At 52.8% G+C, this 15,536-nt stretch overlaps 1 protein-coding gene across 3 annotated transcripts; it reads left to right on the top strand.

The window, feature by feature from the left end:
• The first annotated feature begins 1,249 nt into the window (after positions 1 to 1,249).
• On the top strand, positions 1,250 to 6,097 carry C4H1orf216 (chromosome 4 C1orf216 homolog). Of its 3 annotated transcripts, none has more exons than XR_014144797.1 (3): positions 1,250 to 1,460; positions 3,737 to 4,496; positions 4,975 to 6,097. XR_014144797.1 is itself a non-coding variant. In XM_081818070.1 (3 exons), the coding sequence occupies exon 2, from the start codon at positions 3,742 to 3,744 to the stop codon at positions 4,426 to 4,428; it is 687 nt and encodes a 228-aa protein (XP_081674196.1). In that variant the 5' UTR covers positions 1,252 to 1,460; positions 3,737 to 3,741; the 3' UTR covers positions 4,429 to 4,430; positions 4,975 to 6,097. The 3 variants fall into 3 exon arrangements, 2 of the variants coding, with proteins under 2 accessions (XP_081674195.1, XP_081674196.1); XM_081818070.1 differs by having other exon boundaries at positions 1,252 to 1,460; positions 3,737 to 4,430; XM_081818069.1 differs by having other exon boundaries at positions 1,251 to 1,460; positions 3,737 to 6,097.
• Positions 6,098 to 15,536: the final 9,439 nt, after the last annotated feature.

Genomic DNA, 15,536 nt, shown 5'->3' with positions numbered 1-15,536 from the left:
ACCTGGCTAAAGGCAAAGGGAACTTGAGGTGGGTAAGGGAAAAAGGAAGACTAGCTAGGGTTCAGCTCCTGTGTAGAAATGGGGCTGAGGTCTAAAAAATAGCAAAAGATGGAGAGGGGGGAAAAAAGCAGCAGAAAGAGATGAGGGAAAGACAAGAGTGTTTTAAATATATTATGATCCAAAGATGAATCCCTGTTAGTTTTATTTTGTTTTTAATGGTAGAGGACATGAAAAAGGTTGTAGCCAGTTGCTTGCTTTACTTGGTAAAGTAGGGAGTATGGAAGGGACCTCCTAGAATCTCACGTGGGTGCCCTGAGGGCTAAATTTGCCCCAGTCTCCTTCCTAGGGCTGCCTTAGTCAAAAACTTAATTTAAGAAGCCCTAACTTCCCTCACGCCAGCCAGTGTTTTCTTATCAGTAGGGTCAGTACCAACTCTGACCCCATTCTCTCTGATTGCAAACCGAGTCCCAACCCTCCTCATCTCCTCCTAAGAAGAAGGGAGTGAGGGGGATCAGGCTTCGTTCGGTAAGTAGAAGCTGAGAAGAGCTCACTGCACAGACACCATGGAGAGGTTCTCTGCCCTGCAGGGAGGAGGGTGCCTGGGCCTAGGTGCAGGACAGGAGACCCAGTCCTGTCCCAGAGCAGATTTTCTTTCTTCTCTTAAAACATAGCTTTCATTAAGTGACTTTAATGAAATAAGCACAAAATGAATATGTCATTTCAAATTGTGATAGATGCAATGAAGAAAAGGAACAAAGTGCCCTGGGATAACACAAAAGGGGAAATGAATCTGGTCTAGGAGGTCAGAGAAGGTTTATCTGAGAAGAGAGCTGAAATATGAGTAAGTCGAGAAGGGGAACAGAATTTCAGGTAGAGGGAACAGTGTGTGCAGAAGTCGCATGGCAGAAAGGATCGTGAGGCCCAGCTGCAGAGATGGAGGGCAGAGGATGAAGCTGGCTCAGAACCCTGTGGCTGCCGCCTTAAGGATTTACCCCGCAAGAGGGAAGCCATTTGAAAGGCTTTAAGCAGGGGCTGGTGACATGATCGGATTTTCATTTTGAAAATGTCACAGTATCTGCAGTGACGCAAAGCGATCCGAGGGACCCAGTGGATGCAGTTAGAAGATAAACCCGACCCGGCAGGCGTCGGTCGAGGCTGCAGGAGGCGGGGGAGTCGGTTCGGGCGCTCGAGCTGCACCGGCCGCTGGCTCGGCGGAACCCCGAACCGGCCCACGTGGGCCCGGCCGCCCCGCCCCGCCGCGCTGACGCCGCCCGCCTCCGGAGTCCAGGCCTGGGGCTGGCCGCGCCGTCCGGGAGCCCCGCACCCCACGCCCGGCCGGTGGGGCTGCCCAGGCCGGGCCGAGGGACACGCCCCCTCCCCCGCCAGCCCCGAGGGACGAGTTCCCGCCACGGGGTCTACCGGAGCAGAGCCAGCCGCGCCGCGGCGGGCGCGTCCAGGCCGTGAGTCGAGCCCGGAGGGGAGGGTTGGGGGCCCAGCGCGGGGGGTGGGGGGGTGTGAGGGGGTGGGGTGGGGTGTCGCAGCCTCCGCCCAGCTGCCTCCTATGGGGAGCTTAGGGAAGGACGGTCTCTATCCTCTGTCTCCTGGGGAAGTCCCCTCCCGCAGGACTAGGCAGGAAGGGAGGCCGCCTCCCCCATTACTGAGACAAGCGCCCCCACCCGCCCCATCCACGACCCCGGCCGACTACAGATTAGCTTGGGGGGAAGCCTGATCCTGGGGTGTCTGGGTTCCCATTTCACCATCCCTGAGAACCCCGTGGGCCTTAGGACCACAGCCACCGCGTCTGAGCTTTGCCTTGTGGCCCCGCCCAGCTTCGGAAAAAGAGAAAACAGTTGGGCCGGGGAAGATCTCCAAGACTGCTTAGAGGGATGGGAGCGTGTGGGTCACTAAGGGACCGTCCCTACACCCCCCAGGACTTTTGCCCACTACTGAATGTAGGGAGGGTCCCTGCCCCCTATAAAAACCTTAGTGCTTGCTGTACTTACACTATCCCTCACTCTCACTGATCCCCTGTTTTTCTAATCCTAGCACTATGCGGTCAGTAGAAACCCCTTGTCGATTCAAATCCTAATTTTGGTAAGAGGTGGTTATTGGGGAGGAAAGAATGCTGTGATATGCCCTCCCTCTGGGGCCTCAGGATGGAGCAAGCTAGGGGCGGGGCACAAGATAGTAGACGCAGAGGGAAGAGGGCAAGGTCCGAAGAGAGGCTTGTCAATGGGGGGCGGGGCGGGAGGGGGCGCTCCCTGGGGCCGAGGGGGGAACTGAAGCCCGGTCTTCCAGCCCTGGGCAGCCTGCAGTAGCCTCCTGCTACTCTTGGCTCCCTCTTCCCGAGCATAGGTAGCCCACTGCAGTCCTCCTCCCCCATCACTCCCGCAGCAACCGTGTACTGACACCCGCATAGAGCCAGGCTGCGTGCTGGCCCCGGGGGTATGACGGAGGATATGCGGAAGAACTCCGCGGTTAGTCAGGGAGCCACATGTGCAAGCTGCTATCACAAGATAGTCCAAAACCAAAACAAACCCCCAAACGACTACATAGAGACATCGACTGACCATCAGCTATGTTCCAAGGCCAAGGAACAAATACAGACAAAGCAGTGTGTACCGGAGCAGTGGGGACCCAGGGGAAGTGCGTAGTTAACGGTGCTTAGTTCTGTGTGCTGGGGAAGGATATCAGGAAGGCTTCAGAGAGGGGGGATATGAGAGCTGGGTTTTGAGTTTGGAAAGGAATTTGCTGGTGGAGAAGGGAGGAGCTTAGAGGCCAGGGGAATTGTTGTTTTAAGATTTTATTTATTTGACAGAAAGAAACAGCGAGAGCAGGAGCACAAGCAGGGGGAGTGGGAGAGGGAGAAGCAGGCTTCCTGCCGAGCAGGGAGCCCGATGTGGGACTCGATCCCAGGACCCTGGGATCATGACCTGAGCCGGAGGCAGACGCTTAACGACTGAGCCACCCAGGCGCCCCAGGCCAGGGGAATTGTGTGAGGTGATAGATGGTATTTTCGGAGATTTCTGAGCAGTTTGGGGTGGAAGAGGCCAGTCCGGAGGGGTGAGCAAGGGCCAGCTGAAGCACAGCCTTGTAGGCCATGTGGAGGTTCAGCAGTTTAGAGAGGGCACCCAGAGCTGTGACAAATCAAGTTTACCTTTTTAACTGGAGGCAGGGAGATCAGTGAGAAGGCTGTGGCCGTCAGTAATCCGGGTAAGAAATGACCTGAACCAAGTGAAAGTGAGGGTTGACGTCTGTCCATACACACACAGGTTTTTACGAGGAAGAATTGTCAGCATTTGGTGGCCAGTGAGATGGGGGAGGAAGCTGAGTGAGGAGTCCGGGCTGCTCGTAGGTTTCTGGCTGGAGTGACTGAATGGAGAGTGGGAGCCTATGGTTGGTTGCAGAGTTGGACAGCGTTTGGATCTGGGCTGGAGACACATCTGAGAGTCACCAACACCTGAAGGTTCTTAAAGCTACAGCAGAAGATGAGGTCCTCTGGGGAGACATGCATAGAACGAGAAGACAAGCTGTCTCAGAGGGCTGAGAAAACCCTATGCAGGAGTCTGAGTCAACAGAGCAAGAGGGGGAGAACCACAAAGGAGGTGTTGCCAGAGGGAAAGGGACTGAGACGGCCTTGCCCCAGCAGCTGGGTTGTCATGACTTCGGACACCACCCCATACCACCCCCCAACCCCCGTCCTGCTCTAACTCATTCTTCTGCTTCCCCTTTACAGACCAAATGTTTGCCATCCAGCCAGGGGTGGCTGAGGGCGGCCAGTTCCTGGGGGGCCCGCCGGGAGTATGTCAGCTGGAGCTCCAACCAGACAGCAACTCTAACTTCATGGCGAGTGCCAAAGATGCCAATGAGAACTGGCATGGGATGCCAGGCCACGTGGAGCCCATCCTGATGCAGAGCTCCTCTGAGTTGCCCTCTGACAACCAGGTCTTCCAGGCCCCTGGGCTCCCCGAGGGGGAGGTGCGCAGCCCACCAGAGGGGGCAGAAATCCCCGGAGCTGAGCCTGAGAAATTGAGTGGTGCCAGCCCAGTGTGCTCCCCGCTGGAGGACAACGGCTACGCCAGCAGCTCCCTGAGCACTGACAGCCCCAGCAGCAGTCCTGAGCCTGCCTGTGGGACCCCTCGAGGCCCGGGCCCTCCAGATGCCCTTCTGCCCTCGGTGGCCCAGGCTGTGCAGCAGCTGCAGGCTCAGGAGCGCTACAAAGAGCAGGAAAAGGAGAAGCACCACGTGCACTTGGTGATGTACCGCCGCCTGGCCCTGCTGCAGTGGATCCGGGGCCTGCAGCAGCAGCTGGTAGACCAGCAGACCCGTCTGCAGGAGAGCTTCGACACCATCCTGGACAACCGGAAGGAGCTTATCCGCTGTCTCCAACAGAGGGCAGCCCCATCCGGGCCCCAGGAGCAGGGCTAAGGGTGTGCCTCCACAGGGGTGCAGGGGTGTATGTCCATATTTGCAGGCATGTGTGTGGTTGTGCACAAGTAAGTACATGATTATTTGCTGGTATGAGTGCAGGTAAGGAAACGTGAGTATGTACGTGCTAACATGTAGGCAGATGGGTCCAGGCATGGACCTGTATGTACACAGAAGCTAACTTAGGTGCAGGCCTATGTGTGTGCACATATGTGTGTGTACAGCATGTATGTGAGAGGGAGTAAGTTTGTATATGTGTGCACGAACAGGTATCCAACAATGTGCATATATGTGCATGAGTGAGGATATATATGCAAAAGTTGTGTGTGTGTATGAGTGAGTTTGAGTGAGTGTGTAGGCTTGTGGTGGGTGTATATGAATGTGTCTTTGTGTGTGCAGGTGCAGGCATGGGAAGTGTGTAGTAGGAGCGTGTGTGTTCGCAGGCAGACTCACAAGGAGGTATATGCAAATACATATTCAGTTGCTTATGTGGGGCATCCACACGCTGTGTTACCTGTTGCCAACCTAGCCTTCTTCTCTCCACAGGGTCCCATTGCTCCGGAGAGAGGGCTGGCTGCAGTATTTATCTGAGGGTTGTGGCTGATCCATACCCCTGAGACTTCCCAGCCACCTCTCCACCCTCTCCCCATCACTCCTCTCAGACTTCGCTCTGCTAAGGCTGTTGTCCTTGATGGTGGATTTGCTGTGGACGAAGTGTGGTGGCTGCTCTGGCCTGCCATGGCTTTTTGGCTACAGTTTTGCCAGGGCGACTGGTAGAGAATGAGTATGAGGGAGGGGAGCTGGGGTTGGTGATCGACACTGCGGCAGGGATGGTGGGGGTGGGATCAGAGAAGAAGATAAAGTCCCACTTGAACTCTGCCTTGGGGCACATGGGAGATGGGGATGGGGAAGATGACAGTGGCAGAACCTTGTGAAGAATAGGAGAAAGGGAATTCTAAAACATCACTTGGAAACAAACCACGCTTCTCCACGGCAAAGGAGCGGTTGCAGCCCATATTGATTTAAGCTTCTGATGAAAGCAGATGTGCACTTATACGCTTGCAAGGAATGGATGAGGTGCTCCAAGACTGCTGGGGAAAAAAAAATCTCACTTTCTTCTCTGTGCCTCTACTTGCTGTCCCTTTCTGGCTTTAGCAACACTGGATGTTCAATTAGGTTGGTCTGTTTTCCTGAAATCAGGCTGTCTAGGCCCAGAGGAGCCATAGTCGGCTTTCCAGGGTGGGCAGGGGGCAGTGTCAGCCCAGCCTCTGGAAGCTCTCAGGATGCTGGGTCATAACCCCTTCCGTCACTGCATGGTCTTTTCAGTGGGGGTTGACTGGCTCCAGCAGAGGCTCTGTGAAATGGAGAGTGGGTGAATTCTGGGGAGAAATAAGGACTAAGGTAGCCAAGCTCTGTGCTTTGCTTTTGGGAGCCATGAGGATGCAAGATCCTGATGGGTGAGCAGTGGCATGACGCTGAGTCTCCCTATTTGCGAAATGGGGGTGCTCTTCCTCTCTCTAAAGAGTTCTATCCCTGACGGTGGGTGAAGGGCATATTAGTGAGGTTGAAGCAATGGTCCTGGGGACTTTTGTGTCTAGCCCTTGCATGTTGAGTATGAACCTGGCCTCTGGGCCAAGCCAGGGTGAATAAACTGGGGCAGAGAAATACATTTCTTGAGTTTGTGTTTCTATTCTACCCATTGTCTGGTGGCCTCTTTTCCACACCGTGTGAGCTGCCCTTTTGAGCAGAGTTCTGGGCTGGGAGCTAGGGGACAGACGGGAGGAAAGTCACTGGGGAGGAGTAATTCAGCCTGCTGTGGCTGATGGGGGTGACAAGAAGTTTCTCCTCAGGGGCCTCTTGGTCTGACAGGGGCGACTTGGCCTCAGCCTGAGAGCCCCGTATGGGATTGCCCTTGTCCTAAGGCACCTTTGGGCCTGAAGGCTGGGGGGGCAGTAGGCATTGATGGTGAGGGATACATATGCTCTCTCCCTCCCCGCCCCCACACTCCTACTCAACCCTGCCCTAGAACCACCACCTCCCTGAAGGGTGCCCTGACTGCAAAAGACTTGAGTTAGGCTCCTCAGATGGTGCTGACAGATGTGGTTATAGTGCATGTCTATGACTTCAGATATTTGCTGTGCCAATCTAGACTAGACCTTTTCTTTTACATGGGTTTGTATGATGACTTAATAATTAGTTTCTCAAAAATTCACTGTATAAAGAAAGGCATCTATTGCTGCATAACAAATTACCCTAAAACTTAGGGACTTAAAATAATACACGTTTGTTATCTCACGATTTCTGTAGGTCAGGAATCTCTCACAAGGCTGCAATCAAGATGTCAGTCTAGGGTCTGTGGTCTTATTTGTTGGGAGCATTCAGTTCCCCGAGGGAGGTCATTTTCAGTTCCTTGCCATGTGGGTTCTTCCAACATGGCAACTCACTTCATCAAAGCATGCAAGCCAAGAAAGTGATAGAGTACTAGCAAGACAGAGGTCATTAGTTTCTGCAACCTACTCATGGAAGGGATAACCCCTCAGTGTTGTCATATTCTATTGGTTAAAAGCAAGTTAACTCAAGGAGCGCCTGGGTGGCCTAGTTGGTTAAGCATCCAACTTGTGATTTCAGCTCAGGTCATGATCTCATGGGTCATGGGATTGAACCCCGCGTGGGGTCCACAATCGGGGAATCTGCTTGAGATTCTCTTCCTCTGCCCCTCCCCCCCACTCGCTTGTACGCACCTTCTCTCTCAAATAAATAAATGTAGAAAAAATAAAAAAGCAAGTTACTCAAAGAGAGGGTATTATATAAGACTAATTACCAGGAGGTAGAGGCTGCCTACCACAGAAGGCATTTTTTGATTGATTAAATAAAGGCATATTTTTTATTGGTTTTTAATTATACAAATAAAAATTATGTTCTTTTATAAACTGAAACATTTCAGAGAAATCTAATGTCCCCCTGTACTTCTCCCCAACAAGGTTTATATATTTTAAACCTCACAAAGTATACTTTTCACTGAAACAGTGACCCAAGGTATTTTTTGTTTGTTTTGTTAAAGATTTTATTTATTCATTTGAGAAAGAGTGAGCGGGAGGGAAAAGGGGAGAGAATCTGAAGCGGACTCCATGCTGAGTGCAGAGCCCAACTTGGTGCTCGATCCCAGGACCCTGAAATCCATGACCTGAGCCAAAATCAAAAGTCGGCCTCTCACTAACTCAGCCACCCAGGAGCCCCAAGGTATTAATAATTCTTGTCACCTTGACATTTGCCATTTAAACAGAAACAACACTGAACCAGTTTTAACAAATTCCACTTATTAAGGGATGTCGTTCTAGCAAAGAGTTATATAGCTAAATGCGAATAATGGAAAATTAATAAAAGGAAACCTCATTTAAAAGCAGCAGGGAGGCCAGAAGGGGGAGCTCTCACCCACTGTCACTCCCAGTCAATTGCATAACCAACAGGAAGAAGCAGATACTTCAATGCCGGAGCAGGAAGAAGAAAGGTTTTCTCCCTGCGGGGCAATAGCCCAGCCAATGAGAGGCTGTCACAACTCAGCCAGTGACCACCACTACACTTCAAACGCCCGGGTTACTCCAGTGGACTTTTTGTTTATAACAGCTCCTCCCAATTCCCCCTTTCCTCTATAAAAGAGCATTCTTCTCCTTTGTTCTCTGGACTTGCCTATGGTTTGCTGAAGCTTGTTTATTCTGAATTGCAAGCTTTGCTACCCTCAAATAAACCCATCTTTCCTGGTAAAATAACTGACAGTTTTATTTTTAAGGTTAACGACTTTAATCATGGAGATCTCTAACAAGGAGACAACGTCAATCTCTAAGAGCACAAGATAGTGAATTTTTAGAAGGGGCTCTTTCCTAAATGTGTGAAGGCTCTTCTGAGCACAGCCAGCAGTTAAGAGCACAGACTCTGAAGCCAGACCCCTGGATTTGGACGTTGGCACCATTGCTTTTTGTCTCTGTGACCCTGGGCAAGTCAATTTACTTTTCTGTGCCTCGGTTACCTCATCTTAAAATGGAGACAATAGTAGTAAGGACCTCACAGGGTTGTTGCAAGGATTAAATGAATATATAATGTGCAAAATGCTTAGAACTCTACTTGGCACAGAGTAAACTGCATTAATGAGAGTTATTATAAATCGTGCTTTTGTGATGCACACTTACATTTTTCTTAAAAAAAAAAATCAAATTTTTCCTTAAGGAATTTGAATCCAAAATTTGAAAGGCATCTTAAAAAAAAAGCTTTTAAAAATAAAGCTGCCTAGTATTCCTTTCCATAAAAGAGCTGTCTGAACTGAGAAAAAGATAAAGCCAGACCAAGGAGCCAGAGTGGTGGATCATATGGGGCCCTGCCAGTCACTGAGGCTCTAGGGGCAGGCCCAGCCCCTGGTGTGGTGGGGAGCGAGAGAAGAAACCGAAGAAACCGGGCAAGAGCAGGGAGTTAGGGCACAGCCAGGCCAGAGTTTGGGGCAGAGAAACTGAGGCAGGACCCCAGGGGATGCCGTTGCCCACCAGGTAGGCTGGAGGCCTGATGACAGGAAGTGCTGGAGTTATTTCTGGACTTCTGATGTGGGGCAGACAGGGTCCAGAGGCTTTCTAGACTGCCTCGGCTTCTTCACCTGTGGCAATGGGTCAGCGTGAATGAGGAAACGAACCTGGAGATGCTTTGTATGCATCAAAACCCACGAGGTCCTGTGGAGCCTGCCTCTGCCCTGCTCAGGCAGAGGAGACTGGCATCCCAGAGCCTAATGCATAAACCACTCTGAAACTAGGAGAGGGGAAGCTGGGCTGGCCCTCTGTTCAGGTCTTCGCCGGAGACTGCTTTACTTGAGAGCTTGTTTTAAAGTCATTGGGTGGGGATTAGTTACTCCCTGGGACTGGGAGGGGAGTAGGGAAGGTTCATGCTCTAGGGAGAGAATTAACCAATGAGCCACCTTCCCCTTCCAGCCGGAATGGAATCCGGTGACCAGCAGCGGAATGGAATCCCGTGACCAGCAGCGAGGAAGTCCAACTAGGTTTCTGGTACTACCTGAAGAGTCTTGCTTACAAGGAGGAAGGAGGGATGAGATTGGAGCTGACAGCCAGAGACCCCACAGGGGCAGGGCACACAGCAGAGGCCTGAGCAGGTCCCAGGAACAGGATGAGGCATGGAAGGGATTGGCGGGGAGGCCGTGCTGGGCTGGGTCCTCTGGGGAGAGAAGAATGGGCTAGTTCCATGAAAACTTTCTCTCCTAGGAGATGACCTAATAGGAGGTCATCTCCTTTAAGTGTGGCCGAGGGGATGGGGTTAAAGCCTGGGGTGCAGGGAGTGAGGTGGGGAACTAAGGAAGAGTATAAAGAGTTGGGGGTATGAGGAGGCTTCAGAATGTGCTGGGTGAGCTCCCCAACCTGGCTCATCAGGGCTCTGTGTGGTGACCATCTCTAAGGAGATTGAATGCCCCCTGGTAGCGGCCTGTGCCCTACCAGCCTCTGTTTCCTACAAGCGGTTCCTAATCCTGGAACAGGTGACAGGAACAGGAAATCAATAAAATCTGTGAGCACCTGATCTAGGAAGCCTCCCTGGAGGAAGAAGTGCCTAGAGAATGAGTAAAAGTTGAAGCAACAGAGGATAGTGATTTCTAATGTAGACTGGATCCAGATGTCTTGGATCCTCCACTTCCTAGCTATGCCACACTTTCCTCAACCGTCAAATGGGGATAATTAGTACTTCTTTCATAAGATTGTGTGAGAGATAAATGAGTTTACACATGTAAAAGGCTTACACCTGAGCCTGGCACAAAGAAGCGAACCTGAGCTGTTATTAACTGACAAGGAGAGGATGGGGAGCCAGCAGAGGTAGGAAATGCAGCTGGGCCATTGTGCTATTAAAAGCGTTGCTAAAGGGCCTTGAATCCCAGACCCATGAGTTTAATGAAATGTTGGTGGTGAGAAGAGGAGCATGAGATGGGGCCGTTCTGGGGTCTGAGCCAGACCTCAAACCCACACTCATATACATGCCCACATCCCCTAGACGCCCCCAGACACAGGGGCCCCCACCTATGTATGAGTGCGCGCGCGCGCGCGCGCGCGCACACACACACACACACACACACACACACACAAATTCGCTCAGACTCACAAATTCACACTCCTGGCCACAGACCCCACATGCGTGCTCCCTCCTCCTCCCTCAATGCCTCTCAGAAATAAGACTGCACCCAGCCTGGGGAGGTGTCCACACTCCGGCAGACCCCTGAGACTCTCCCAGCCCCAGCACCTGACAGCCAGAAATGTGTCTGCTTTTCCTCTCCAGGCCTGGAGGCTTCTCTGGCCAAAACTTATCCTTGCCCAGCTCCTTCCCCCAAAACCCCAGGCTCAGAACCGGTCGATCCTCTAATCTCTCCATTCTCATTTATCACCAGATTTGAGAAGAGATTCATCTGGTTATGGGACTGGCGGGAGGAAAGGGGGAGGTAGCGTGAGAAAGGGGGGTTCGTCCTACTAAGGTCAGGGCCCGGGTAGGGGCTAGGTCCCCAGAGGCTTGTACCCGCCCCCACCCGGGAGGCGAGAAGACTCCGGCCGTGGGGTGGGAGCAGTCAGAGGGCCTCGGGCGTGGGCGGGGGGGGGGCATGACCTTGCCCCATGGCGGGGGGGTCAAGGTGGAGCTCCAGTGCTCCGCGCTGGGGAAGAAGGAGAGGGCTGGAGGCCCGCGTTCAGCTGGTGTTCAGCGGGCCCGGGCGGGGCTCGTCCCCCGAAAGGCGCAGACAAAGGGGCGGCCTCCCCGGAGCCCGGCGCCGCCGGGAGCCCCGGCTCCGCACAAAGCGGGGGGCGGGCGGGGCCGAGGCCGCCCCACGCGCCGGTGCGCCCCGGACTGCTGATCCGCACGACTGGGAGCGACGTTTCCTGCGCCTAATCCCAACAAGCATGAAAACGGCTCGGGCCGGCCCGCCAGCAGGCCCTTTGTCCCGGTCCCCTCGCGGGACAGCTGCAGTCGGGGTCCCTCCCCCTCTTTGTGTCTCCTCCCCGCGCCCCACTCCGCCCTCCCCACCTCAGCTGCCCGGACGGCCGCGAGCCTCCCAGAGCTTTCGCCTCCGGCACTTGCGCGCACAAAGCGGGGCAGCGCCCCTAATCTGGGGGAGGGGAGGATTAACCCCAGGGTCTGCAGGGAGGGGCGGGGCCGTGGGGGGGGGGAAGAGCAAAAAGGGGCTGCGGGGTGTGCTCCCCGCTTGGAGTGCAGGGCTGTGCAAGTGAGAACACAGGTGTGGGACGGGACCTGTGGGTGGGAGGCTGGCGCTGCCTGTTGCTTAGAGTCCTCTAGCCAGGCTCTAGCAGTCAGCATTCAGCTCTCAGGGCAAGCAGCTCCCTTGACGCTCCCCTGGGCTGTCCTGGGGCCGCTTCTCTGCACACTCCTCCGGCGATCTCCTCCACTCTGTGACTTCAGTCCTCTCCCGTCCGTGAGACTCCCTCCGCAACCTCTGTCTCCAGCAGGGCCTCTGCCCCGCCCCCCCGCATAGTCAGCTACCTACTGGACAGCTCCACCCGATGCCTCAGCGCACCTTAAACTTCCCAAGTCCCAAGCTGAGCCACCTTCTCCCCACTCACAAACTTCCTCGCTCCACTCAGTCATCTGGGGCCCTCCTCGTCAATCACCAGGTGCTCTGCTTCCACTCCCAGGCACGTCTCCAGCCCACTCCTTCCATTCACCCTCACTGGTCTAGAGTGGGCTTCCACAAGGCTCCTCCAACTTCAGACCTTTCTGAGGCTCTCCAGTGACTCCACTTGCTTCGCTTGGCTTGCGAGGCCTTCTTGGTTCCTGCATGCGTGCTGGCCAGATCTGTCCCCAGGGTCTGGTGTCTTGCAAGTTACTGTCTAGTCCACAAAGACCTTCCCCAAGGGCCTTGGAGATTTTTCCCTCTCAGGAAAGGGAATGAAATCGCTGGCTTAGCCTCGTTCCTCACAGAACCATCCCTCAGTGCCCCAAGGTCCAGGGAACGACAGGGCAGTGGCTGAGTCAGGGAAGCCAGGCTCTCCAAAGAGGGTGTATGCTGGCCCAGCCCGACCCACACTGTGGTGTCCTGCCACATGCAGGACAGCCGAGCTCCTCCCAAGCTGATGAGGTCCCACCCTTCCTTGGGTTCTCTCAGGCCACTGCGGCCACGGAGGCCACTTCGGGTGCTTGAATCCCCAGAGATGCTGGACACCCTCATCTCTGTCCCTGATCCCTCAGGATGAATCATATCCCCGGAAGGCCTAGAACCCCACAGTCTGCAAGCGTATCTGTGTCACCCTGCTCTTGTCACCACTGTCATCTCCTCCCAGGTGCTGCCAGGAACCTGCCTTCATGTCCCCATCTTAGTCCCAGACAGGAAATCCCTGCATTGAACAAATATTTATTACTGTCTCCATGTGCCAGACTCTCTGCTAGGCACCGGGGACCCAGATGAATCAGAGACAGTCCCAGCCCGCAGGGATTTCACAGTCTCTCCAGGAGACAGACCCAGACATGAGTAATCAGAGTGCAGTGTGATAAGTGTTAATGGAAGTCTGTACACGGTGCTATGGAAGCACTTTCCAGAATAATAGACAGGAAGTAAGCGATTTCCGAGATCAAAGGGCTTGGGTTTAACCATGCAAACTGGACTTCTTTACTTCTTTTTTTAAAAAATATTTTTTTTATTTATTTATTTGAGAGAGAGAGAGCACACGCATGAGCAGGAGGAGGGGCAGAGGGAGAGGGAGAAGCAGGCTTCCCGCTGAGCAGGGAGCCCGACGTGGGGCTTGATCCCAGGACCCTGGGATCATGACCTGAGCTGAAGGCAGACGCTTAACCGACTGAGGCACCCAGGTGCCCCTTTTTACTTTTACTGCAGGACTCTTCAGGGCCTTTACTGTTTCATTTACTGTATGTGTTGTGAGTTCCTGGGAGGAGAGCAGCCGATGAAAAGGGTTTCTCAAATTTATTTGAGCATGGAACCCTTTTTTCATAGATCATCTTCCAGAGATCATATTTGGGAAACACATTGCCATGGGAACCTGGCGAATGGAGAGCCTGCTTCTGTCTCTGGGGTGGAAAGAGGAATGAGGGAGGTAAGAGAAAGAAGCAGCAGGATGGGGAGGGGAGAGGAGGAGGAAGAGGGGAAGGGAGAGGAGGGGGAGAGCGTGCCCATAGAGCACTTCCTTTGTGCAGGGCAGGCACTGTTCTTGGCGCTTTACGCGTGATAACTTAGCTAATCCTCACAGTGACCATAGGAGAAAGATACCATTACCATCCCCATTCTGTGAATAAAGAAATTGAGGCCCGGAGTGTTGAGCAACTTGCCTAAATTCCCACAGTTCGGTAGGAGGCAGAGCCAGGATTCAAACCCAGATGGTGTGGCTGCAGGATCAGTGCTCTTACCCCCTCAAATTCCACACTGCCCCACTTCCACCCCCTACCTACCTCTGTACATTTCTTCATTTCTTCCTACTCATAGCCCCACCCCAGTCTCCATGCCCAGATGCCATTATCATCCTGTCCTGAGCGTATTAGTCCCACCCCACTTACTCCTTGTCCAGTTTCATCCCACTCATCACCAGCAGCCTCATCTGACCTTCCCATCTCTAGTCCCTTTCTCTTCTCTGTACCCCTTAGAAAACTGTAAGCTTTACAGCCTCTTCCCAAGCTCACTAGTCCTGTGACCAAGAGATACATTCATTTAATCTTTTGGAGCCTTAGTTCCCACATCTGTTAGAAGGGGATAAGAAAGCAAGTACCATCTACTTTATTATTATTATTTTTTAAAGATTTTATTTATTTATTTGAGAGAGAGAGCATGAGGTGGGGGGAGAGGGAGAAGCAGGCTCCTTGCTGAGCTGGGAGCCCGACATGGGGCTCGATCCCAGGGCCCCAGGACCATGACCTGAGCCGAAGGCAGATGCTTAACTGACTGAGCCACCCAGGTGCCCCAAGTACCATCTACTTTACAGGATTATTTTAGTTATTAAAAAAAATGCTCTTGAAATTGCTTTATAAATTGCAAAATTGTTACAGGTCAATGTGTTGTTTTTTTGTCTTTTTTTTAAAAGATTTTATTTATTTGACAGAGCGAGAGACAGCGAGAGAGGGAACACAAGCAGGGGGAGTGGGAGAGGGAGAAGCAGGCTTCCAGTTGAGCAGGGAGCCAGATGTGGGGCTCCATCCCAGGACCCTGGGATCATGATCTGAGCCGAAGGCAGACGCTTAACCACTGAGCCACCCAGGCACCCCTGTTAATTTGTCTTGATATTATTTTCCACCCTTTCTAGAAGCAAATGTCTTTATTTCAGTAGTTGACCATTTGTTTTCTAAACAGTGATATTTTTATGCTGTTTTGAAATTAATTGTAATGAAGTCTACTGATAATGTAATCTTTATTGCTTGTGATTAATAATTTTTTAAAAGAAAAGTAAAGTTTGGGGCGCCTGGGTGGCTCAGCCATTGGGCGTCTGCCTTTGGCTCAGGTCATGGTCCCAGGGTCCTGGGATTGAGCCCCACATCAGGCTCCCTGCTCAGCGGGGAGCCTGCCTCTCCCTCTCCCACTCCCCCTGCTTGTGTTCCCTCTCTCGCTGTCTCTCTCTGTCAAATAAATAAATAAAATCTTAAAAAAAAAAAGTAAAGTTTGCTTTTATTCGCAAAGTTGGGAATACTTTCCATGGGAGGTTCTGCTTTTAGTATTCCTGAACATGGAATGGTTTTGAGAGAAGGTGCTGTGGGAGAGGATGAGAAGGAGGTAAGATGGGGACTGGGGGATGGGGACAGAGACATGGATGGGAAGAAGGTAGAGATACAGAGCAGACAAGGGGCACGGGCACTGTGTTTCAGGCCTTCCGAGGTGCCCTTTCTCTACTATCCCATTTTACAGGTGAATACACAGAAGTTACTTTAGGTGGGTTCCATTTCTGGTAGGACCCACAAACTACTCTGCAGTCTCACACTGCCCCTCCAAACCTGGCCAGGAAGAAACAAAGTTACAGACTCCTTGCCTGAGAAAGAGGCTCATCTGTACTCAGAAAGGCTTCTGTAACTTAGAGAACACCCCCACCAAACCACCTGGGGCTAGGTGGAACTGAGCAGGAAAGAGTGGGGAGCTT

The sequence above is a fragment of the Leptonychotes weddellii genome, chromosome 4, assembly GCF_054177405.1.
Source record: "Leptonychotes weddellii isolate Sample4059 chromosome 4, ASM5417740v2, whole genome shotgun sequence".
Lineage (NCBI taxonomy): Eukaryota > Metazoa > Chordata > Mammalia > Carnivora > Phocidae > Leptonychotes > Leptonychotes weddellii.
This window is presented reverse-complemented; position numbering and strand designations above follow the sequence as displayed.